The 25,787-nt window shown below is 36.0% G+C and overlaps 1 protein-coding gene across 2 annotated transcripts in view; it reads right to left on the bottom strand.

Moving 5' to 3' along the window:
- Window positions 1-25,787, bottom strand: part of ncam2a (neural cell adhesion molecule 2a) — a 226,363-nt gene that overhangs the window by 5,676 nt on the left and 194,900 nt on the right. For both annotated transcript variants that reach the window (XM_039648374.2, XM_039648376.2), the window contains exons 8-15: window positions 23,682-23,827; window positions 18,715-18,865; window positions 15,649-15,836; window positions 13,153-13,249; window positions 10,200-10,373; window positions 8,777-8,896; window positions 8,373-8,494; window positions 3,310-3,484 (exon numbers count right to left, since the gene is read on the bottom strand). In XM_039648374.2, coding sequence (XP_039504308.2) covers window positions 3,310-3,484; window positions 8,373-8,494; window positions 8,777-8,896; window positions 10,200-10,373; window positions 13,153-13,249; window positions 15,649-15,836; window positions 18,715-18,865; window positions 23,682-23,827 — 1,173 coding nt within the window. The remainder of the gene's footprint in view (window positions 1-3,309; window positions 3,485-8,372; window positions 8,495-8,776; window positions 8,897-10,199; window positions 10,374-13,152; window positions 13,250-15,648; window positions 15,837-18,714; window positions 18,866-23,681; window positions 23,828-25,787) is intronic.

Below are 25,787 nucleotides of genomic sequence, written 5' to 3'. Positions count from 1 at the left end.
TATACATGAAATTATTTTTTAAATACATAGCTACAAGTATGTGTGTGTATTTATATATATAAAATAATTATACACCGTGCACCCACATATATTATGTAAACACAAACTTTTATTTTGGAATGCAATTAATCGCGATTAATCGTTTGACAGCCCTACTGTTTATAGTTTATATAGTTGTCTCATATTTTTGCAAGGCGTCAAATGTTGCTTTATTGGCAAACATTCGCATTTCTGAAAAGTGCATCATTAAATATAAATATACTGTATATATATATATATATATATATATATATAAGTCAATGTAAACAATAGTTGTAGAGTCCTTGACAGGATAATTGACCCAACCGAACGCTATCATTAGTGCGGTTCTCATGCACTTCTGAATCTGATCCCTTTGCAAAGATTTCTGGGTAATCACCGCTTCAGAAAGCGCTGTGTTTGTGTATCGATCTGAAGCTTTGAGGACATGATTCTGCAGTCCATTTTCAAGATGTTTTGATGTGTTATGGATGAAAGCATCAAAGATCCACACAAAACATGTAATAAATATGAAGTCTGACATTGAGTTTCCCATTCCAGCTTATGGACGGACCCGCGGCGTAAACACAGCGACTGAACCTCTGAACGTGTGTTACGACACCTGAAGATTAAGAAAACCGTTAAACACGGGAAGCCTTGAGTCGAGCGGACGTCTTCACAGGGTTTCATCGATTCTTATCAGAGAGAGAAACGCCACAGAGCATCAAACACAACTTCAAAACCTTCAGCACACATATTAAAGTTATCTTTTTAATCCACAGCGTTTTCATTTAGTTGGTCTTTAAAGAAATCTGAGCTTGTCGCACGTCTCTGTACCTTCATTTTAATCAATAGTTGAATTACAGGTGCTTGATATTTATAAAGGTGTATTATGTGTAATCTGAAGTAATATGATATGATTCGATTGACAACCTGTTGATGTTGACGTGTAAAACAAATTAAAAACTATAACCAACATGCAATGCAAGTCTCTTTAAGCTATTTTTATTGTGTAACTTATAAGTTGTGGGTAATATGGATTGTTTTCTATTAGAGATGTCAATTTCGTTGTATACCATGCTGTGACAATAAAGGTAAAACTAACTAAAAACTAAACTATGAGAAATAAAAACAGACACAAACGAGTCTAGAGCAACAATTAATGTGAAAAGCGGCTCACATCAGTGTTTTACACGGATCGTATTTATCTAAACATTCATAAAATCAAGATACATGCACTGGAGAAGCAAAATTAATGACGATATAAAGACTTGTTTTCTGAAAAATAGATCAGAAAGTGAGTTTATGCTTAAAACACGAAGAAAGAAAACTCGGAAATATAACAATATAATATAACGCATTTTAACTTAAATTATGCATTTACTTAAAATATACATCAGATATTTAGTCTTGTTTTCTAAAAATATGATCAAAATTAAGTGGGTTTATGCTTATAATAAGAAAAAAAACTGGCAATGGGGTCAGAAAAATAACAATATAATATAATAATATAATAAAAAAATGATAAAAGTTAAGTTATTTAATGCTTAAAACAAGAAAAAAACTGTTGATGGGGTCAGAAAAATAACAATATAATATAATTTAATGCATGTTATCTTAAATTATACGTTTAATGTATATGTATGTAAAGATGACATCAGATATTTACTCTTGTTTTCTAAAAAAAGATCAAAATTAAGTGAGTTTATGCTTAAAATAAGAAAAAAAACTGGCAATGGGGTCAGAAAAATAACAATATAATATAATAATATAATATAATGAAAAAATGATAAAAGTTAAGTTATTTAATGCTCAAAATAAGAAAAAAACTGTCAGTGAGTTCATAAAAATAACAATATAATATAATTTAATGCATGTTAACTTAAATTACATTTAATGTATATGTATATAAAGATGACATCAGATATTTAGTCTTGTTTTCTAAAAAAAAAAACACAACTAAGCGAGTTTATACTTAAAATAAGAAAAAAAAACTGGCAATGGGGTCGGAAAAATAACAATATAATATAATAATATAATGAAAAAATGATTTGTTATTTTATGCTTAAAACAAGAACAAACTGCCGATGGGGTCAGAAAAATAACAATATAATATATAAAATACAAATATAATATAATATAATTTATAATGCATGCTAATTTAAATTATACAAGTTTAATAATTGTTTTATTATATTATAGTGCATTATTTATTATAGTAGACTACATTATATTTGATTATATATTAAAACATTTATATTTGTATCTGCATGCCCGTAATGGTACGCAAAGAAACACACTCCCTTTGCCAGGCGTTGAGCTTCACTAACATGATCTGCCAACCGAGCGCTAAATGACTCTATCGTCCCCGAGCGCCACTGAACGGCCCGTCCCCAATGAAGCATCACTATATGGAGCCAAATGTCCATATCATCATATTCATGCCCACGCAGCGTTTAACAGTCGCGTCTGATGACCTGAAACCAGCCTCTCGTTCAGGAGCGGCACAGACTGATGACTACCTCACCAGCAATACACACTTTTATGCAAGGAAAAAAAACACAAAGGTATAAGACTGCGAACTTACAGTAACGTCTTTTTGTGAGGGAAAGAACTACAAATGTCATGCAGCACATTATTGCAAAAAATTCATTAAAATATTGAATTATTTTGAGAGTGCATGCACTGTAAAAAAATATTGATGGTTTTACTTAAAAAAGTAAGTAACCTGGTTGCCTTAAAATTTTAAGTTGATTGAACTGGAAAAAGTGAGTTAATACAATGAAGGAGATTAATTTAACCATCAGAAACTCAAAATTATATGTTATCTGAACTAAATAAATTATTTAAGTTGATTTGACAAAAAAAAAATGTTGTGATTACACTGTAAAAAAAATATTGTTGGTTTAACTTAAAAAAGTAAGTAACCTGGGTTGCCTTAAAATTTTAAGCTGATTGAACTGGAAAAAGTGAGTTAATACAATGAAGGAAACTCATCTCAACTAAATAAATTATTAAAAAGTTGATTTGACAAAAGAAAATATGTTGTGATAACAAATCTTGAAAATATTTTTTTACAGTGTGGAGATTGGCTTAATGGAAGTGGGCGGAGCAAATTGCTCGGTTTGCCTCTGATTGGTGTATTTGCTGAACGGCATCATGGGTAATGTAGTTTTTCACCACAAATTCCGTTGTTAAACATTTTGATTTTAAAAATAAGCTGTGTGTGTGGTTCATCAGCTAGGGTGTGTGTGTTTGTGTGTGTGTGTGTGTGTGTGTGTGTGTGTTTACCTGTGATGTCAGGCTTCTGTGGCATGAGGAACTGGAAGTAGGTGGGCTCCGACAGGCCCTTGACGTTGCGCGCCGTGATCTCCACGTTGTAGCGCGTGTTCCACTGAAGCGGCTGAAGAAGAGCGAAGTCATTCATCCCGGGAACCAGCTTCGTCATCCACTGCTCCTCTTTATCCTGCACACACACACACACACACACACATACACATATTACTCGTCATCAGTGTATATACTGTCACTCATTACTGTACTGGGGGAAATTATATATTAATGAATTACATTCAAATTTTTTATACATAGGATTATTTATAATAATTTAATACAATACTTTTATATATGCAATATCTGTTCACACTTTAATTTTAGTTAAAGTTTTAGTGATTTTGTTGTGTGTTTGTTATTAAGTACATCTTATTTGTCATTTTTGTTTAAAAAATAAATCAAAACTATTTTGCCCACATTTATCCAGAATACGGTTTTAGGGTTAAAAATAAAAATAAAAATTAACATTACCTGAAATAAAGCATCAAAAAAATTTAACTTATTTTATTTCAGCATTTCTCGTTTATGCTTACACTCTAAAAAATGCTGGGTTGTTTTAACCCAACTTTGGGTCAAATATGGACTAACCCAGCCATTGGGTTAAATTTTTACATTACGTTTTTAACCCAACATTTCGGGTTTGTCCATATTTGACCCAAAATTGGGTTAAAACAACCCAGCATTTTTTAGAGTGTAGTTTTAATAAAATACTAAAATAACTACAACTAATTAAAAATACTTCCCTTGACCTGAGCGGTACAAGACTTGGCTGCTTTTCCTAAGTTTGCCTCCTGAACACACACTATTGTTTTTTACTCAATTCTATAATGTTAAGTGGGTGAAAAAAAACTCCTTAATCTTGTATTTGGGTCAAAAATGGGCATCCATAGAAATGAATGGGAAAAACTGTAATTTAGAGCACTCTAAAATAAGCCAAAATAAGACACCAGGTGACAGCAAAGTCACTTCATCTTTAGATTTTAGCTCTAAGAACTTATTGGAATGATATTTTAATGTAGTTAAAAAAATTAAAAATATAAAACATGAAAATAAGCATAATTTAAATAGAAAATATGGTACTTTTTGAAGTAAATAAATTCAAAAGTACCCCCAAAGTAAAAAAAAAACACCATAAATGGATAGACAAAACTTTAACTTTATATAATCCTCTGTGCCCACATTTGTCCACAATTACCGGATTAAGGGCTATAAAGTGAATATAGTTTGAGGGCTACTGATTTTTATGATTTATAATAGCCCTGCTTCAGAAGACTTGAAGATGTGAACTTTATTTAATGGTGTTTTAGGTCATTCAAGTGTTTCCCACAGAACACAGAAATAAATAAGGACAGGCTGAACCTTTTTCATGGACCGCATCAAAAACACAATATGAAATAGTGCAAATAATGACTAAGAATAAGAACAAAGATTTAAATAAGCATTAAGTTTGAATGACGTTTCCAATCATCTTCATCCCGTTTCATCCTGACACTTCCTGAACACCCGTCCTCACGTCTCTGCGATCTAATACGCTTATTGTCTGGAAGTATTTGATCTTCTTCAGTTCATTTGTTTTTTGTTTTTTTTCACCGTCAGTCCAAAATCAGACGCTCCAATCTACGTTTCCATCGCAGTACTTTAGCAAAGCACTTTAAAGAGATAATAAAGCTTTGGAGATCTTCAATCTCAACTTCAACGGCAGTTTCTCGAGCGATTGATGGAAACACATTTTCATTGGCCGAGGGAGATAATAGCGTCCTTTAGTTTCTCTTTTGTGTGTTTTAGTCAACCTGAAATTAAACTTCCATAATGTGACACAAATGAAGGGCGAGACGTTGATATTATTAATCAGGAATTGACTGGATCATGAAAAGATTAAAAAGTTTACACAAAACAGCTGTATTTCTTAGTTAAGAATAACTTGCAATGATTAGTCTTTCACAATAAGAACATGAAGATGCCATATTATACCCTTTTACAAAGTCTTGCTGTTGTTTTTGGTCTCGAATGTTGATTATTCTCCTCATATTCTCCATTGTTGCGGCTCCTCTCTTCCCAGTCTGTCAGTAACGCTCTGTTCACTTCCTGTCTCTATGAAGCCCCGCCTCCTGAAAGCACACTGTGCTCTGATTGGTCGGCTGGAGCGGTGTGTTGTGATTGGTCGAGCGCTTCGAGTGTGTTTGGGAAATGCCCCGCCCCTATCCATAACCTCCAGTTTAACACACAATTAACAAACTCACCCAGGCCCCGCCCCTTTATTCTGCGCATTAATTATTATAATGAGGAATATTGAGACGTGTTAAACTCAAGACTACAATGGAGGCGTTTCAGGAGTTCAGAAACACTCATATAGAGAAAAACTGGAGCTTTTAATGCTCTAACGACACTAAACACAGATGGAAAGGAGAATTTCAGGTTGACTATACACTCTAAAAAATGCTGGGTTGTTTTAACCCAATTTTGGGTCAAATATGGACAAACCTGAAATGTTGGGTTAAAAATGTAATGTAAAAATTTAACCCAACGGCTGGGTTAGTCCATATTTGACCCAAAGTTGGGTTAAAACAACCCAGCATTTTTTAGAGTGTAAGGTCAAGAGTATGTTGTTTACTTTCTGGCAGCAGTAGATTGAAATAATTAGTGAAATGTGGGTAAAATAAGATTTCAGCCACACACCAAGACGGCTCTATAGGACATATACGTCAGACATGTTTCTGACACTTTCATCTGTAACTTAGAGATGATGAAAAACATGAAAACACACACACTGACCCTGATGAGTATTTACTAAAAGTGCGAATCCCACAAACACAAGCTTCGTTGTAAAATAACGTCTCGCTCTTAAAGGAGTAGTTCACTTCAAAAAAAACTTTTGCAGATAATTTACTCGCCCCCATGTCATCCAAGATGTCCACGTCTTTCTTTCTTCAGTCGAAAAGAAATTAAGGTTTTTGATGAAAACGTTCCAGTTTTTTCTCCATATAATGGACTTCAATGGGAACCAAACAGTTCAAGGTCCAAAAGACAGTTTGAGTGCAAACTGTTCAAAGGGCTTTAAACGATTCCAGACGATGAATAAGGCTCTTATCAAGCGAAACGATCGCTCGTTTAATAAATAAATAACAAAGTTTAAGTTTTATAAGCTCAAATGCTCGCCTTGCTCTGTTCTGTGATGCGCGTTCGTGACTCTCCTGTTCGAACTCGTTCATCAAAATGAGTCAATTCGTTCATTTCGTTCGTTGAATCAACCAAATGACTTGGAAAAAGATTCGTTCATTTTTATGAACGAGTTAAAGTTTGTTATTTATTTATTAAACGAGCGATCGTTTCGCTTGATAAGACCCTTATTCATCGTCTGGAATCGTTTAAAGCCCTTTGGACAGTTTGCACTGAAACTGTCTTTTAGACCGTTTGGACCCCATTGAAGTCCATTATATGGAGAAAAATCCTGGAATGTTTTCATCAAAAACCTTAATTTCTTTTCGACTGAAGAAAGAAAGACATGGACATCTTGGATGACATAGGGGTGAGTAAATTATCAGGCAATGTTGAACTACTTTAATGGTCCTGAAACAGGCGTCCCTATCATTGTTCGAGAGTCACTCCAGGAGAAAACTGCAGGTTTGTGTCGGTGTAACTGTGAGCATGTGTACATCGAGCTCAGTTTGGCTCTTTTTGTTCGTTATATCCGTGACGGAGAGGAAACTCATGGCAAATCCCCCCCAGAGTTTCTTCATGGGAAAGAGAAGGACTTCAAAGCGTCTCTCACGCATCCGTATTCTTTAAGCAAATGAGGCCACAGCGTGAGCGCGTTCAGACTCACTGTATGCCGGACGGAGGAACATCACAGATTCAGCCACCCACGCGACGGGATTTCTCTACAATCGGCCCGGATTAATGCAAACTATTCTGTTTCCCATCGTACAGTACAAACTCAACATGTGTTTTTGCAGGAGTAATGAAGCTCTAACACGAAGGTTTCCTTCAAACATCCGTGGCATTGAATCAGAATCAGTCATTGTACAGGTTGCATGCTTATATGCTTATATAAACTTGAACTAATTTTACCTGAAAAGAAGCCAGAGAACACAACATGTACTTGCATATACAATGATTTTATGCATGCATAAACTGCCTAAAGCGTGAGCCACTGTCTTTATATTAGTTGCCATATAATATAGTTATTAATATAACTTCACAGAAAGCATCTATTGTGTTATCCACCACCATCTGTGCATTTTTAAGAGTTTTTGCATTGTAACATTAAGCACATGCACCCCTATCAAAATGTAATTACTTTAGATTTTATTACAAAAAAGTTAAATAAGTAAATTAATATTGAAATTGATTCTATGTCAAAGAAGACAGGATCTCAACCTATTACGTCATCGCCCCGGACCAATGGTAGATTGAAGGTTTTTACCAGCCAGAGCGAACGTTTCCAGAAAGGAAACTCCTAAAACTAACTTCAATTTGGCCAGATTTTGTCGGAAATGACGTCACACCAGTTCGTTCTTTGATTTTGCTTTAAAGTTCCTCTTTAGTCAATATTTGTATCCCTTAAAACTCATCTTCGATCGTCAAAATGACGTATTTAAACGTTTATCCTTTAAAAAAATGTTTTCAAATAACTTGTGACTCGACACCCTTGCCTCATTTAGTATGCATGTCTCTGTGAATATGCAAATGAGCCCCGCCTCCACTCACTCCCTCACTCAGAGATCTACTGGTTGACGATCACACGTTGATCTGACGTCAGAAACACCAGCGATTTCAAAGCGTGTTTTTGAGACTGTCTTTGGTTCAGTTTTAAGGAGGAAATACTCGACTTATGAACTTACACATGGTTTAAAGTGTATTAAAAACGCCACATAGACACATAAACAACATTAAAAGCTGGATTTTCACCACAGATTTTCACCTAAGTATATTGCGACATGTAACGTTCGGATAGCCAAGAAAAAACGTTTTAAAATGAACATATAGAAATGATGAGTTCTCATGTTGTTGAGCGTACCCACCGTTTTATACTTCACGATGTACTCAACGATAGGCATCCCACCGTCGTCCTGTTTGATCAGTCCGAGTCTGTAGGCTTTCCCGACTCCTCTCTGTCCGTGAACCGTCGGAGGACTCGGCTCGCCTGCAGGAAAACGCACGCAAGCAGACCCAAGTGAAGACGTGACAGCCACTTTAAACTATAAAGATCCATGAAAACCAGAAGAAACAGCATTATAATGATGGAGCTTAAAAAAGCTGAAATCTACAGAGAACGACTGACGCAGTCACACACTGTGCAAGGACTTATTGTCCTTGTTCTCAAGCGGATAGTGACGGGAGCGACAGCAACTGAACCAAAGCAGCATGGGAGTCTGAATAAGTGAGGATGGATGAACCGAAGAGAGACTGACGATGAAGTACTCACGGATGGCTAACGTCTGGAAGGATTCTGTGTGGCTGAATTCACCCTGACCCTTCCCATTGACCGCCGCCACTCGCACCTCATACGTGGTGTTGGGCTCCAGACTGGCCAGAACTACTGTGGCTGAGAGACGGAGCAAAGGAGGAGAGAAGGAAGGAAGGAAGGAAAGGAAAGGAGGAGGAAGGAAGGAAGGAAGTAAAGAAGGAAAGAATGTAGGAAGGAAAGGAGGAAGGAAGGAAGGAAAGAAAGAAGGAAGGAAAGGAGAGAAGGAAGTAAGGAAATAAGGAAGTAAAGAAGGGTGTAAATAAGGAAGTAAAGAAGGAAGGAAGGAAATAAAGAAGGGTGTAAATAAGGAAGTAAAGAAGGAAGGAAATAAGGAAGGAAATACGGAAGTAAAGAAGGAAGTAAATAAGGAAGGAAGGAAAGAAGGAAGGATAGGAAGAAGGAAGGAAGGAAGGATAGGAGGAAGGAAATAAGGAAGGAAGGATAGAATGAAGGAAGAAAGCAAATAAGGAAGGACGTAAATAAGGAAGTAAAGAAGGAAGGAAGGAAATAAGGAAGGAAGTAAATACGGAAGTAAAAAGGAAGGAAGGAAAGAAAGAAGGAAGGATAGGAAGAAGGAAGGAAGGATAGGAGGAAGGAAATAAGGAAGGAAGTAAATAAGGAAGGATAGAATGAATTAAAGAAGGAAGGAAATAAGTAAGTAAGGAAGTAAATAGGGAAGTAAAGGAAGGAAATATGGAGGGAAAGAAGGAAGTAAAGAAGGAAGGAAATAAGGAAGGAGATAAATAAGGAGGAAGGAAGGAAGGAAAGAGGAAGGAAGGAAGAAAGAAGTAAGAGATAAAAAAAGAAACAAAGTGGCAAGTAAATATAGGCAAATAAATAAATAAATAAAGAAAAAACAGAAAAAACATCAAAGAAAGATGTAATAAAAAAATGTTTACTGGCAAAGCTGATCACTTTTGCTCTGAGGACAGACACATCTCAAAAGTAGATATTTTTTTTAAATAACTGTTTTCTATTTTAATACAGTATATTTTAAATTGTAATTTATATCCTGTGATCAAAGCTGAATTTTCAGCAACATTACTCCAGTCTTCAGTGTCACATGATCCTTCAGAAATCACTCTAATATGAGGATCTCATGAAGACTGGTGTACTGATGCTGAAAATCACAGGATATAAATTACACTTTAAATATATATTAAAATTAAAACAGTTATTTTACTATATTACTGTTTATTTATTTATTATTATTATTTTTAATCAAATAAATGCAGCTTTGGTGAGCAGAAGAGACTTCTTTTAAAAACATAAAAAATCCTACAGATCCAGAAGGTTAGACCGGTAGTGTACGGCAAATTACGGCAGGAAAGACCAGCGCAACTCAAGTTTCAAAGTGAGCAGTTGGTCACATGACACTCACTCTGAACACCATGTGATCGCACTGTCCTCCAATCCTGTGCGCTCGTGTCTTTGATGTTGATGATGTAATAGCTGATGGGGACGCCGCCGTGCGAGTCGGGCTTCATGAAGGAGACGGTGGCGAGACGCTGGGAGACGGCAGTGAGACGCACAGAGTACGGGTTCGACGGGACATCTGAAACACACACACACACACACACACACACACATCCAGAAATGCTTACAACCAGTGCTGGTGTAACTCATTACAAGTAACTTGAGTAATGTAATCAGATTACTTTTTCAAGTAACTAGTAAAGAAACGCATTACTTTTTCAATTTACAACAAAATATCTAAGCTACTTTTTCACATTTATCGACTGACAGCTGTCCTGTGTGTGTGTGTGTGTGTGTGTGTGTGTGTGTGTGTGAACATGATGGTTATTTTAGTTCTAGTCTAAATGTGAGCATGCATTTACTCGTCTCACTTGCACAAAAACATTCAGTATTCCTCAAAATGAATAAAAACAGCAATCTCAGAATTTTATGCAAAACTTTTATAATGAACTATATTAAATTACACAAAAATGCTAATTGTATTTAATCTCACTTTATTAACCAATGTTTTGCTGCTGACCTTCAATGATGTAATTCAACCATACTAATGAGCAAAAAATGACTTTAGATTAGATTTAAATAAAAGAGTGTTGAACTGTTGAACGCCTGAGAGGATTGTTTGAGCGGCGCCCTCTACTGTACAGGAGTAAACATGCGTTTCCTTCAGCCTGAGGCTTATTCACTTCACTTTTGCTGTGAAAAGGCCCGAAAACAAGCGAAAAATACAGCTTTTTTTGTTGTTATCAAAAAACAAACAAGCCCAGGTGAGAAAAAGTTATGAAAAATTAATGTAACGCCTTACTTTTCATAAAAATAACTTAGTAATTATGCAATTAGTTACTGTTTTTGGGAGTAACACAATATTGTAATGCATTACATTTAAAGTAGGTTTCCCCAACACTGCTTTCAACACTAGTATTTTTAATCTTTATTGTAGTTTGTAAAGTGTGTGTGACTGTCAGCTTCATTCATTTGTCACCATATAAAGAGGCCGACAGACTTTTGGTCCTGTGATGAAGTGTGAATGCAGGATAAACACATGACAGATCATCATTTGTGTTAGTGAGTGACGACAGCGAATCACACTTCATCATTGAACAGGAGAAATCCGTCTCGTCTGTCAGAGCAAACGCTCCTATAAACAGCCATCGTCTACAAAACCAAACTCTACCAGATTAATATATACAGGACATAAATGTGACTTTAGCCATTCAAAACATGCAAATCGGCATCATTAGATTAAATATGCAAACATACATTGATGTGAATAAGTTTTGACCCCCATGCTAAAGTTGCCTAAAAAGAGGAATAAAAAATCATCTTTTGGATATTGATCTTAATGCCTTAATTAGAAAAATGAGGAAAACTCCAACCTTTAAGGACACCAATTTTCTTTGTGAATGAATAATGTATCATAAATAAATAAATAAATGTTTTTCCTTAAAATACAGGGTGCATAAGTCATTGTTAAATTCCCATAGAGTCAGGCAGATTTTTATTTTTAAAAGCCAGTTATTTCATGGATCCAGGATAATATGCATCCTGATAAAGTTCCCTTGGCCTTTGGGATTAAAATATCCCCACATCATCATCACACACCTAGAGATCGGCATGGGGTACTTTCCATAAGATCCTCTTTCAATGCAAATCAAACCAGCTATTAGGCCAACTGAAGTAAAACCATGCCAATCTCTAGGTGTGTGATGATGGTGTGTGATGATGTGGGGATATTTTAATCCCAAAGGCCAAGGGAACTTTATCAGGATGCATATTATCCTGGATCCATGAAATAACTGGCTTTTAAAAATAAAAATCTGCCTGACTCTATGGGAATTTAACATAGGGGTGTCTGTATTTTAAGGAAAAACATTTATTTATTTATGATACATTATTCATTCACAAAGAAAATTGGTGTCCTTAAAGGTTGGAGTTTTCCTCATTTTTCTAATTAAGGCATTAAGATCAATATCCAAAAGATGATTTTTTATTCCTCTTTTTAGGCAACTTTAGCATGGGGGCCAAAACTTATTCACACCACTGTATTTGCATATTAGCATATATAAAGAGTGACAGACCTGAGAGAAAACATCTCAACTGTTTTGTGATCAACATATTATAGCATTTTGTCAAAAGGTTGTTTATTAACATTGTGTGCATGTAAATGAAGATGCGTTTGGCCTTTAACATGAACCGGTTCAAAGCAAAAACTCCCGAAACACAGATTCGTTATCAAATCAAGACATTGTGTTTCTGGACAAGCAAAATTACAGTTTCAGAAAACAGTGTGTGTGTGTGTCTGTGTAAGAGTATCCATGTGTGTTTGTATGTGTGTGAGTATATGTGAGTGTGTCTATGTGTGTGTCTGTGTACTGTATGAGTGTGTGTGTGTGTATTCTCTGGGGCTCAATGTAGTCTGCTCTGAAGTGAACTGAACCTCTTCATGGTATATTAAGCAGCTCTACAGTAAATGGAGACAGTTCTCTGCTATATTAGCGAACTCTCTAGTAAATCACGCGGCACTACAGAAGATTAGCTTCAGTTCAATTAGCAATGGCCAGATGGGAAGAACATACTTGTATGGAAAATTTAAATATATGTAATTTATATATAATTTCTCAGGTGAACCTTCTGCCTCGTCTCAATCCAAACACACACTCAAATCCTTTCAAGAACATAACCAGGCTTAAAAAAACAAAAAAATGAAATCCTTGCAGACAGAATTTGGTATTTATTAAATGCTTGTTAGTAAATACTTGCACAGACAGAAAACAAATCAGGATATACACAGATCCAATATCAGGAACATGCATTACTAACGACTAAAGGGTTCAAGAGATGTTTAGTATGTGAACACACACCTGCCTGTGCTAGTATGAACTCCTGGTATCGAGCGCCGATGTTGTTTCTGGCGGTGCAGTTGTAGCGTCCGAAATCCCTGTCGGACACTGGAGTGACCTGTGGATACACACACATCAGAGGACGAACGCATCGGAAACTAGCAAACCGTTTGTGTGTACATTTTCCCTGGGTTCAACAAGAGCAACTTCTCTTTATTAATTAGTTTTGCTTCTTAAAATGCAACTTGATTTCATAATGTTTAGATATTTGTGCTGGAAACATCATTATTTGCAGTGAAAAGGTGCTTTTAGCTACGCAAGCTCAATTTAAACACGAAAAGTGTCAGATTAATTAGCAATAAAGAAGCATAAACCACCTATAATGGTCAATTTAGTCTTTCAGATCAACTACACTGTAAAAAAGTTGGTGTACAAACAATATTCAATAAGTAAATTTCACAATAAATAGCAAGTAACACATTGAATTAAACGTGAAATATGAAAGTAGAAAACTGAAATAATATTTTCTTGTAAAACATACTCCAATAATCTTTTTGCAAGCAGCAATTATTGGTCAGTGTGAGCTAACAACGACATGCTCATGTTTTAGTGTCAACGGGACAAAGCATTGCAGAGATACAACATCACATTCAATTTGGCATCAAATTCATTGATGCGTTAAACGAAAACAGTTTTGTCTATTAACACGAAACCCTATTTGCTGGCAATCTGATTTGATGAAAATCGGACCAACGGGCCAAGAGGAGCTTGAAAAAGTGGGAATCTAGTAGAAAATCTAGAATCTATCAAGATCAGTTTCATTATTATTTTTGACCACAAGGTGGCGCTGCACCTACAAGACATCATGCCAAAGACACATGCCAATTTTCGTAATGATAGGCCAATGCGTTCATAAAATATAGCATTTTACCTCAAAATTCAAAATGGCCGATGCCCAAAATGTCCTATATGGAAAAAACTGGGTGTGGGATTTGGGATTGAGTTAGAGACTCCAAAACTGCGTTGGTTAATGTTCAGACTGTCTTCTATCCATCTGCCAAATTTCATAAGTTTCCCACAAGTGGTTTTATGGGCTGTATATAAACTCAAGAGCAGCAGAAGAACACTCAGCGATCCGTATTAAAGGTGCAATATGTACGAATTTTCTATCCAAATATCCAAAAAACACTTGCGCAGTGTTATATTTTTCTTTCAATTATCTACTTTATCTACATTATCCTAAGTTCACAATTAAGTGCCCGTCCCTGTTCACTTGTCGATGATGTAATATCCGCGTAATCCCTGGTTTCTGCTTGCACTGCCATAGTAACCATGGCGACAGACGTGGACAACTGCGTTACGTCTAGCGGCGCGCTCACGCTGTTGTTGTTTCGTTCAATCATCATGGCCCATGGCAAGCAGACTTTGGGACGAAAGGAGAACTAAAACGAAGATCAATATCGGCGTGGCGTTTTCCAGATGCCGAGAGCTAGCGCCCGCGGCTAACTTCGACTCGACAGAGACGCCGCTCTTCCATGCACTTTATTAGACAGGTGAGCAAATGTACATGAAGCTAATTAGAGCCAGGCCGATATATCGGCAGGCCGATATTCGGCATTTTCTAAAATATCGGTATCGGCAGTTATAATGGCCGATAAATGAATATTTCAAAAATAAAAATAAAAACGGACGAATCACGCTTCAACCATGTCATGTTTGTTGGAGTTGTATAGTTTGTCCACCAGAGGGCGCTCTACACCGTTCCTGTTGGCAACACTCGTGTATAACGCGCCACATCCTGCAACATGTTGATCCAGCCAAAGTCGGGCAGAGAGAACCAGTTATGCATTATCATAATATTTTAGTAAAAAAATTAACTACAAATAACTAATGTTAGGCAAATCTGTTAATATTTTGTTGCGCGTTTCTGAAATAAAAAAAAATACTAATAATATCGGCCGATATATCGGAATATCGGATTTCAAAACCAACAAATATTTGTATCGGTATCGGCCTTCAAAATCCTTTATCGGTCGGGCTATAAAGCTAATCAATGTTATATAGTTTAACTGTTATAATATGATCAGTATGTTTTTTTACTGCTAGTCTCATATAGCCAACAAACTAACATATAGAATAACATAACTTTCAACATACTCAAATGCAGTTTAGTATAGTCTAACGTTAGACCAAGCGTTACCTCACAAGTTTAATTTGTCAAATAAACCGACCTGTGCGAGTAGTAATTCAGCACATGCGGGTAAGTTAGTTCGGCAGAATAATAATTGGAGATTTGATATCCGTCCCTCATTAGCAATCGCGCCCTGCTTCACATGCCAGCACAGTCATGTTAAAAACATCAATGTTTTCACTCATCCATGAACTCATTAGATCCATGATTCTGCTTATCACTGCATCATCAACCTACGCCTGTGCTATTGTAAGAGTTTAGCGACCCTAGCGGCGAAAAACAAACATATTGTATCTTTAAAGTGCATGAGTGTGATATAAATGAACCTCCAGGAGTGATCGCCCCTCTGCAGTGTGGATGCGAATGTTGCTGGTCCCTGGACTGGAGATGGTGAAGCGGTCTCGTCTCCACAGCATCGTGGCGGCAGGATTGGCCCTCACGTCGCAGCTGATGTTCACTGGGTTTCCCTCCCAGGAGTAGAAGATGGTCTGATTAGTCTGGAACTTCGGTGCATCTGGAAAAAGAGAAACAGAGATTCAATACTGGCAGAACCTCATGTGTTCGAGACGGTTTTTAGACTATCCAGCTGATCAATAAAACAATTTCAGTTTTTCTATTTCATAATGTCACATTTAATTCATTGTTACATGCTGTTTCTTTGTACTTGTATGACATTTACAAGCAATTCTGAATGATTGGTTTTTAGGCTTTTTTTTTTTTTCCGAGAAGATGGGATCAGCTAGAAACACCGCAAAACCAACAATTAGAAGCTTGTTTCGAAAGTAAAAAATAAAGGCTCATTCAATTGTTGTCACACAAGCATGTTAAGCAGTGTGTAACGCAATGAATATATATATATATATATATATATATATATATTATACTAATTCAAAATATGAATATAAAAGTCTTTCTGTGATTAACTATAACCAAAACTAAAACCGTAAAAAAGTTCATATAAGTGAAATAAAATAAAATGTAAAAAGCTTCATCAATCACCTTTATCAAATTCATTTAGAATAATTTGATAGAATAAAAAGACTAAAAATGAAATAAAAATTAATAAAAAACTGTATAAACGTTTTAAAAAAAACAAAGACTAATAAAAACAACAAAAACACACAACTAAATTACTAAAACAATCAAATATTAATTAATACAATTATTAATAAAATAAAACAAATAAAATAAAATGAAATAAAATTTTAAAACTAATTATAATATATAATATATATAATATACAATATATATATATATATATATATATATATATATACACACACACTAATAAACTAATGAACTAATACTAAAAAATAAACTACTACAATAATTAAAACCATCAAAAAAGGTTGGTAACTTTAAAAAAAAAAAATATATATATATATATATATATATATATATATATATATATATATTAAGTACTGAAAAGGTAAAGATAAAAATTAAAAATACTAATAAAATGTAATATATAAAAAATAAATAAAAAATATTAATAACAATGAATAAAATAACACTGGCCTAAAAATGCAACTCTGTACCTTGAATTTCTTTCCATGTATTTTAGTGCACTTGGGAATGCTGATGTGAAACGGCCTTTAAAGAAGAGTAATGTTGATTGCAACAAAGAAAGACTTTACAGTCTCACTTCATTACGTCAGATACGTCTGCGGTAAACGGATGCAAGTCATAAAGATGAAATGCATTTTCCACAGACCTAAAACTGATCCAGGGCTTCAGTTTAAGCGCTGAGGGTGTCCGCATTCATTCAGCATTATCCCGTTTTACGCCGACTAGAAGGTTTCTATTAGAGAGATTGATGCTGGGCTCACTGTCACATCTAAGGAGCCGCGCGGAGAGGAGCGACTGCGCTAAATAAATGAGTTCATTAGCAGCCCGGTAACGGTCGGCTAGCTCCTGCCACGCTCATTCAGAACGTCCTTTTTCACCCGTTGACGCTAAGCGTATGACACAACACGCGGTGACATCAAGGTCAGCGCCGCGCATTCAAGGCCTTTCATTAGCATCTCACTGCATTTCTGTGATTGTGACAGATGCAGTTTCACAGTGGCATTAATGTGCAATGTTAACCTAATCAACGAAACAGAGACAAATGAATTCGAAGCAGGTTAGGTTTGACAACGAGTGACCCCAACAACAGTTTGGCATTTCAGGAGACGGACCTGGAAATTAATACGAATATAAGGAATTAATTCTCCTTCCATAATTAGCCCCACTGAGGGTCGTTTCTCCTTTTGTATAGGATACACAGAATCATTAATTTCAAGTGGGGTAAAATACTTAATTAAGCGAGAAACGTACACTAGGAAGGTGACATACACTGGTGTTTTTTTATGAAGTTGGTGCAACTTTGGCTCAATTTTAACTTCTTTGTGTTGCTAGGATGTTGTACAGTAGGTGTTTGCTATGAACAGTGTTGGGTGTAACTAACTAAGTAATTAGTTACTGTAATTTAATTACTTTTCCCTTGAAAATGTAAAGTAAGGGATTACTCTTCATTTATCTGTAATTTAATTACAGTTACTTCTATAATTGAGGTAAATAGATCAATCCGATCTCACAGCGATTTGTACGCATTTTATGAGGTGTCTAAATATTACGACCGCACTCGTACAAATTCGTATGAATTATTGTCAAATATGTATGAAAAAAAGTGTGAAATGTCATGAGATCAGACATAAAACAATAGTGGGTTTAACATCAAAATGTATTGTCTGATGCTAAAAAGTATGTTTTTATAATGTAACCTTCTTGGTCTGTTTAAGGATAATTCATGCAATTTTATAGTATTTATTTGAAAGAATTAAAACAGATTCATGTCTATCCTTGTATTATTCAGCTGGTTGAGATTGATATGGGTTTTTGAAAGTAATTAAAAGTAATTAAACAGTTTTTAGAGAGAGTAATTAGTACAGTAATCTAATTACACTGTTGAAGAGGTAATTAGTAACTAGTAATCCATTACTTTTTTAGAGCAACTTACCCAACACTGGCTATGAAATACAGGTGAAACTCGACAAATTAGCAAGAAATCGTGCAAAAGTTCATTACATGCAAAGTGAGATATTTCAAGCCTTCTTATAATTTTGATGATTATGGATTACAGCTTATAAAAACCTTTATTCTAATTTTGAATTTGGGATTTTCATAAGCTGTAAGCCATTCTCATCATAATTATAACAAGTAAAGGCTTGAAATAGCTCACTTTGCATGTAATGAGTCTATATAATATATTAGTTTCACCTCTTAAGTTGAATTACTGAAATAAATGAACTTTTGCATGATATTCAAAAGCATTTTGTATTCTGAAATGCACGTATATGGAAGATTGCACAAACATCCCTGCATAAGAAAAACTTTAATGTGCATCTTACACTCGATATCCAAGAACATGCTCTTCTGATGACCTCCGATCCTGCTGAGAGCTTCACAGTCGAAGCGGCCCCAGTCTGAGAGTCGAACGCCGCTGATGGTCAACATGGATTTTCCGTGCCGTCCACGCACTTCCACACGGCCGTCCTGACTCTAAACCAACACAAACAAATCAATCCACATTAGCGAAACTTACCCATTTTTACAATTTTAGTTTAGTTTTAGCAATTTAGTCGTGTGGTTTTGCCATTATTATTATACAGTAGTCAACATTTGAAGTGGATCAAAAGCTTTCATCAAAGTTATACATGAGTTTTGAACATTACCCGTTCTTGTCTTAGGTATTTATTGCACCATTTTAAATTCGTTTAGATCTTATTTGACCAGGCGAATACAGGTCTGACCAGTTTGGCGTACCTCAGGGCTCTGTTTTAGGACCCTTTTTAGTCTTTATTTATTCCTGCTTGGGCAACTTGGCCAAGTCCCCCTGTGCTGAAAATCAAGTTAATGTTGTTTATGTGTCTATGTGGTGTTTTTAATATGCTTTAAGAGAAACCATGTGTAAATTCATAAGTCGACCGCATTGCTGAATATTTTCTGCTTAAATCTCCAGTTGGAAAAACGGTTTGAAATCGCTGGTGTTTCTGCCGTCACAAACGACCTTGCAACCAATCAGATCAGCATGTGATCACCAAACAGAGGATCTCTGAGCTGAGTGAGTGAGTGGAGGCGGGGCTCATTTGCATATTCCGCGGCGAGGGTGTCGAGTTACATTCAAGCTATTTTAAGGCATGAAGACATTTTTTTTAAAGGAAAAAAAGTTTAAATATGGCATTTTGGTGATCAAAGGTGGGACTTTAAGTATAAATAAACATGGTTAGGCTGTCACACTACTCACTAATAAAGCAGTTATTGGATGGGAGAGGCACTACAAATGATATTCGGTGTAGGGAACAACTGCAGACATGCAACACTGAACGACGGGTGATTCATTGGGTCAAATAGAGCTTGATTTAACCTCACTATAATTGAACATAAGAGAGATGTTATACACACACAGTATGAGTTGCAGTCTGAATATGTTCTTCCGACCTCTTTTGATTGACAGGATATAATCGGCCCTGATCATTAGCTGTTTTTACACAATCGGCCAATAGTGAACATAATTGCTCGAATCGATTATTGGCCGATACATCGGTGCATCCCTAGTTTTAGTTTAAGTGAACTGGAATAGCCCTGACAGAATCATATCAGAAAATCAGAGGAAACCAGGAAAGTAATATTGAGTTGATCAGCTGTAATGTGGTCACACTATCTGTGCTTGCGGTGAGATAGAGGACTGTGAATATAAGGGGATTCGATGGAGCTCGTCCCCCAACGCCCACTTTAATGATCAGTGTTCTTCGCTTTCCCTGAAAAATCGATATGTGTCCACCCTCGGAGTCTAGAGTTCAGCGCCTGACAGTCCTGGAGCGAATGTGCGTTTTATTTGACAGGGGCCGTTATTGTAAGCTAGCAGAACCGAGACCCAAAGGCTTCCTTTCCTTCGCACTAATGCATGAGATTCATTTCTACACGGACAGCGAGAGCTGGTGTTTCCACGCCAGGAGAACATGATGAAAGCACACTCACATGCTCACATTTACTGAAAATAAATACTGCCTGTGCTAGAGTGTTGCTTGCAGTTGCTATGCAGTTGCTAGGGTGCTACGACTGAACTTCGACGTGGTTGCTAGGGTGTTTGTGGTATAAGGTTGTTGTGGTGCAAAATGAGTGGATTTTGATACATTGCTAGTTTCGAAGATGTGGTTCAGTAGGTGTTTGCTATGAGCACTACTACTAGTGACTTTGTAAACACCACAGTATGTATTTTAACCGTAATAAATCTTTAATACACAAACACACAACCAATTATTCCTGTGAACACAAGCACATGAATATAAACTACAGAAGCTCTGCCTGCATGAAAACAAAAATGCATCGTGAAAAACCCCCTTTCCGATTGAATGACTCTAATAAACAACTAATAAAAGCAGTTGCCAGAACCATATTTCTCATTCTGTGGTGTCATGACCTCCAAATACTAATTATTTTGGAGAGCTCGTCTGTAAGCAGATCCAAGAAACTGATCAGTGACTAAAAACTGCAGACTCTCTCTCGTGTGTGTGTGTGTGTGTGTGTGTGTGTGTCTGACACCATCTCGCCTTGGGCAGATGCTTCCTAACTGTTTGATATGCGACTGAGGTCTCAGTGAGACACGACAACCACAGCACACAGAGAATAGAGGAGAGGACGACAGAGAAGCAAATTGACAGATAGATAGACAGATAGACAGACAGACAGACAGACAGACAGACAGACAGACAGACAGACAGACAGACAGACAGACAGACAGACAGACAGATAGATAGATAGATAGATAGATAGATAGATAGATAGATAGATAGATAGATAGATAGATAGATAGATAGATAGATAGATAGATAGATAGATAGATAGATAGATAGACAGACAGATAGATAGACAGACAGACAGACAGACAGATAGATAGATCGATAGACAGACAGATAGATAGATAGACAGACAGACAGACAGACAGACAGACAGACAGACAGACAGATAGATAGATAGATAGATAGATAGATAGATAGATAGATAGATAGATAGATAGATAGATAGATAGATAGATAGATAGATAGATAGATAGATAGATAGATAGACAGACAGATAGATAGACAGACAGACAGACAGATAGATAGATCGATAGACAGACAGATAGATAGATAGATAGACAGACAGACAGACAGACAGACAGACAGACAGACAGACAGACAGACAGACAGACAGACAGATAGATAGATAGATAGATAGATAGATAGATAGATAGATAGATAGATAGATAGATAGATAGATAGATAGATAGATAGATAGATAGATAGATAGATAGACAGACAGATAGATAGACAGACAGACAGACAGATAGATAGATCGATAGACAGACAGATAGATAGATAGACAGACAGACAGACAGACAGACAGACAGACAGACAGACAGACAGATAGATAGATAGATAGATAGATAGATAGATAGATAGATAGATAGACAGACAGACAGACAGACCGACAGATCGACAGATCGACAGATCGACAGATAGACAGATAGATAGATAGATAGATAGATAGATAGATAGATAGATAGATAGATAGATAGATAGATAGATAGATAGATAGATAGATAGATAGATAGATAGATAGATAGATAGATCGATAGATAGATAGATCGATAGATAGATAGACAGACAGACCGATAGATAGACAGATAGATAGACAGATAGATAGATAGACAGACAGACAGACAGACAGACAGACAGACAGATAGATAGATAGATAGATAGATAGATAGATAGATAGATAGATAGATAGATAGATAGATAGATAGATAGATAGATAGATAGATAGATAGATAGATAGATAGATAGATAGATAGATAGATAGATAGATAGATAGATAGATAGATAGATTTATAGACAGATAGACAGATAGATAGATAGATGGATGGATAGATAGATAGATAGATAGATAGATAGATAGATAGATAGATAGATAGATAGATAGATAGATAGATAGATAGATAGATAGATAGATAGATAGATAGATAGATAGATAGATAGATAGATAGATAGATAGATAGATAGATAGATAGATAGATAGATATATAGATAGATAGATAGATAGATAGATTTATAGACAGATAGACAGATAGATAGATGGATGGATAGATAGATAGATAGATAGATTTATAGACAGATGGATGGATGGATGGATGGATAGATAGATAGATAGATAGATTTATAGATAGATGGATGGATGGATGGATGGATAGATAGATAGATAGATAGATAGATAGATAGATAGATAGATAGATAGATAGATAGATAGATAGATAGATAGATAGATAGATGGATGGATAGCGGACAGACAGATACAGTGTGTGTCCATCCGCAGCTTCTGAACAGGATGTTGTTCTGTTGGAGGGAAACGAGTGGGAGCCGGAGGCGTGGCTGACACACACTCGACTGAACACCCGTGATTATCTCCACACACACACTCGACTGAACACCCGTGATTATCTCCACACACACACTCAACTGAACACCCGTGATTATCTCCACACACACACTCAACTGAACACCCGTGATTATCTCCACAACGCTGGACAAGACTCTGAGGAGCTGTCATCTACCTGAGTCCTGTAATGATGAAATCATCAGAAAAATGGCCTGTGCTAATGATTCTAAACAGGAGGAGTTTCATGATCACTGTCACTTCACTGAGCAGCCGTCTCCATAACTGACATTTAAAGAGATGGGCAATTCTGAAACGCTTTCACCATGCCGGAACAGTCGAATAAATAATTCACGCAAAAAAACAACAAAAAAAACATGATGCACACATGCGTAGCCAATTTCACATACAGTACATGAAACCAAATTCATGTGCACAAAAACCAATTCACGTGCATGAAATCTTTTTTTTTAATATAAAATACAATTCATGTGTGCAAAATAAAATTAGATATTCATAAATACGATTCACAAGTGCAAAAACACAATTCGTAGATATAACTGTACACACACTACGACTAACACACAAATCCAAGGCGATTCACGCCGAGTGACGATTTGCACATTCAAGGATAAACTAATAAACATTGGAAAGTGTTTGTGTACAGTACATCTACGAATTGCGTTTTGCATTTGTGAAATGTGTTTTATTTTGCGCACGCGAATTGCTTTTTATTAATATATATGTACTTTTTCTTGCATGTGAATTGTTTTTTTTTTGTGGACGTGAAGTTTGGTTTCATGCATGTGGAATTGGCTATGCATGTGTGTGAAATATTAATGAGACAGATCTGCTTCCATCAAGCTTTAAGGTTTGTGTGTGTGTGTGTGTGTGTGTTCTTCACCTTATCTCCGTCTGTGAAGGTCTGTCCATCACTGGCTCTCCTCCAGGAGATCTCAGGCAATGGTTCTCCTTCAGCCGTACAGGAGATCATCGCAGCGTTTCCCTCCACAGCCGTCACGTTCCTCAGCTGAGTGATGTGAGGCTGGACTGAACACACACACACACACACACACACACACACACACACACCAGAAAGGTTCAGCGAACAGCTCTACCAGTTTATTTCAGACAGTAATAGCTGTGAATTACATCTTAATTTGCACTAAACACAATGTTCAGTGTGACAGAGGACACTTACAGCCTTAAACCGATTCTCCTTCTCATTTAGAAAATAAAGAAGAGAACAAAATAAGAATCATATAAGAAGAAAATATATTTTTTTTTTGCATTGTGAGATTATTTATATATATATATATATATATATATATATATATATATATATATACTAGGGCTGGGTAATAAATATCGATTTCTCGATATTAATCGATTCTCATTTTTACGAACCGATATCGATTCTTAAATCTCAAGAATCGATTAGTCATCCTGTTCCATTTGAATAAATGGATCATTGTATCACGGCTGCGCGCATCCAACAAATCGCATTAATCTTTGTCCTTTGTTACTATTGATATGAAACAAAGTCTCAATTTTCAAATTACGTCCATTTTCTTTAGAAATTCAAAAACATAAATAGCGTTTTGTCGCTGTGGCGTGAGATCGCTCTGGAGAAGCAGCAGCGCTGATCTCTCTTCCGGCTTAATAATACCAGTCACAGCGCCAAATAAACATGAATGAGCATCTGAAAGTGTGTTAAAGATAGAGTACAACTTATCCAAATCCGTATCATTGAGTCGCTCAATCGGCGTTTCAACCGTGGAAAGACGTCAGTTAATCAGCTTGTAATCAATGTATCGTCATATTTACCTCAGAAAACCCACATAAACTCGTTAGTCAGCTAGAAAAAATAACTCTAGAGGAGCATTTTGCGAAATACAGTATATACACCATATTACATATGCATTATAATCTTGTTATAATAATTATAATATAATAATGTTAATTATTATATAATTACAATATTATTATATTATATTATTATATAATTACATTATTATATAATTACATTATAATAATGTTCTTCGATATTTAATGCATATTTGAATAAATCTGGCAAGTTTTTATGACAGCCACCATTTAAATGTTTATATTTCATATAATCTTTTTTATTATAAAATAAATAAAAGTGTAATTTTAGTGTTTGTATAGCTACAAAACAGTTCATTATTACCTTCATATTAGGCTAATGAAGCCTATTGGCTACAACTAGACTCCCATAGTTTACAGCTTTAGTTAAGAGATGATTCCCTTGAGAAAATTTGCCATTTACTGTAACTGATATCCAAAATAATCAATATTGAATCGAAATCGAATCGAATTGTGAAATTTGTGTCAATACCCAGCCCTAATATATACTAACTTTTATGGTTAATCCATTTGACAACACTAATATACATTTAAGAATTAAGAATTTTTTACTATTCATTTGTTTTCCGTCTCCTTTTTTTGTATTTTCGATAGAAACTATAATTGTTCCTATTGTAAATGTATTTGTGCCGGTCTACTGTCATTGTAATTGTGCAATTTAGTAAAGAATTACTGTATTGACACAGAACTGAACATAACAGATATCTGATGGCACACATGCTCTTACAATCGCACCATCTAGCTACTGGAGTGCCTCAGGGCTCAGTGCTGGGACCGCTTCTCTTCTCCATTCAGAAACATGCTTTTCCTATCACTGTTTTCCTGACGACACACAACTCCACCTCTCATTCCAACCACAGGATCGGCTCACATCTCAGCCTGACTGACAGACATTACAGCCCGCGACACACCAAGCAGTCGGGCAACATTGAGCCGTTTTTGAGCGTCGGCCGACGTAGCTTTTCTGGTGTGATCCGCACCGTTGCTTCTAGTCGTGTTTTTTTGGACCGATTCAACATGTCAGGCCGTCTGTGAAAGAGGGATCTCTGATTGGGTGTTCAGCTTAGACCTTCAACTCAACCTTGCGAAGACAAAACTGCTCGTCTTCATCACAACTTCTCCA

This window comes from Pimephales promelas, chromosome 6 (genome assembly GCF_988280905.1).
Source record: "Pimephales promelas chromosome 6, fPimPro1.hap1.1, whole genome shotgun sequence".
Lineage (NCBI taxonomy): Eukaryota > Metazoa > Chordata > Actinopteri > Cypriniformes > Leuciscidae > Pimephales > Pimephales promelas.
This window is presented reverse-complemented; position numbering and strand designations above follow the sequence as displayed.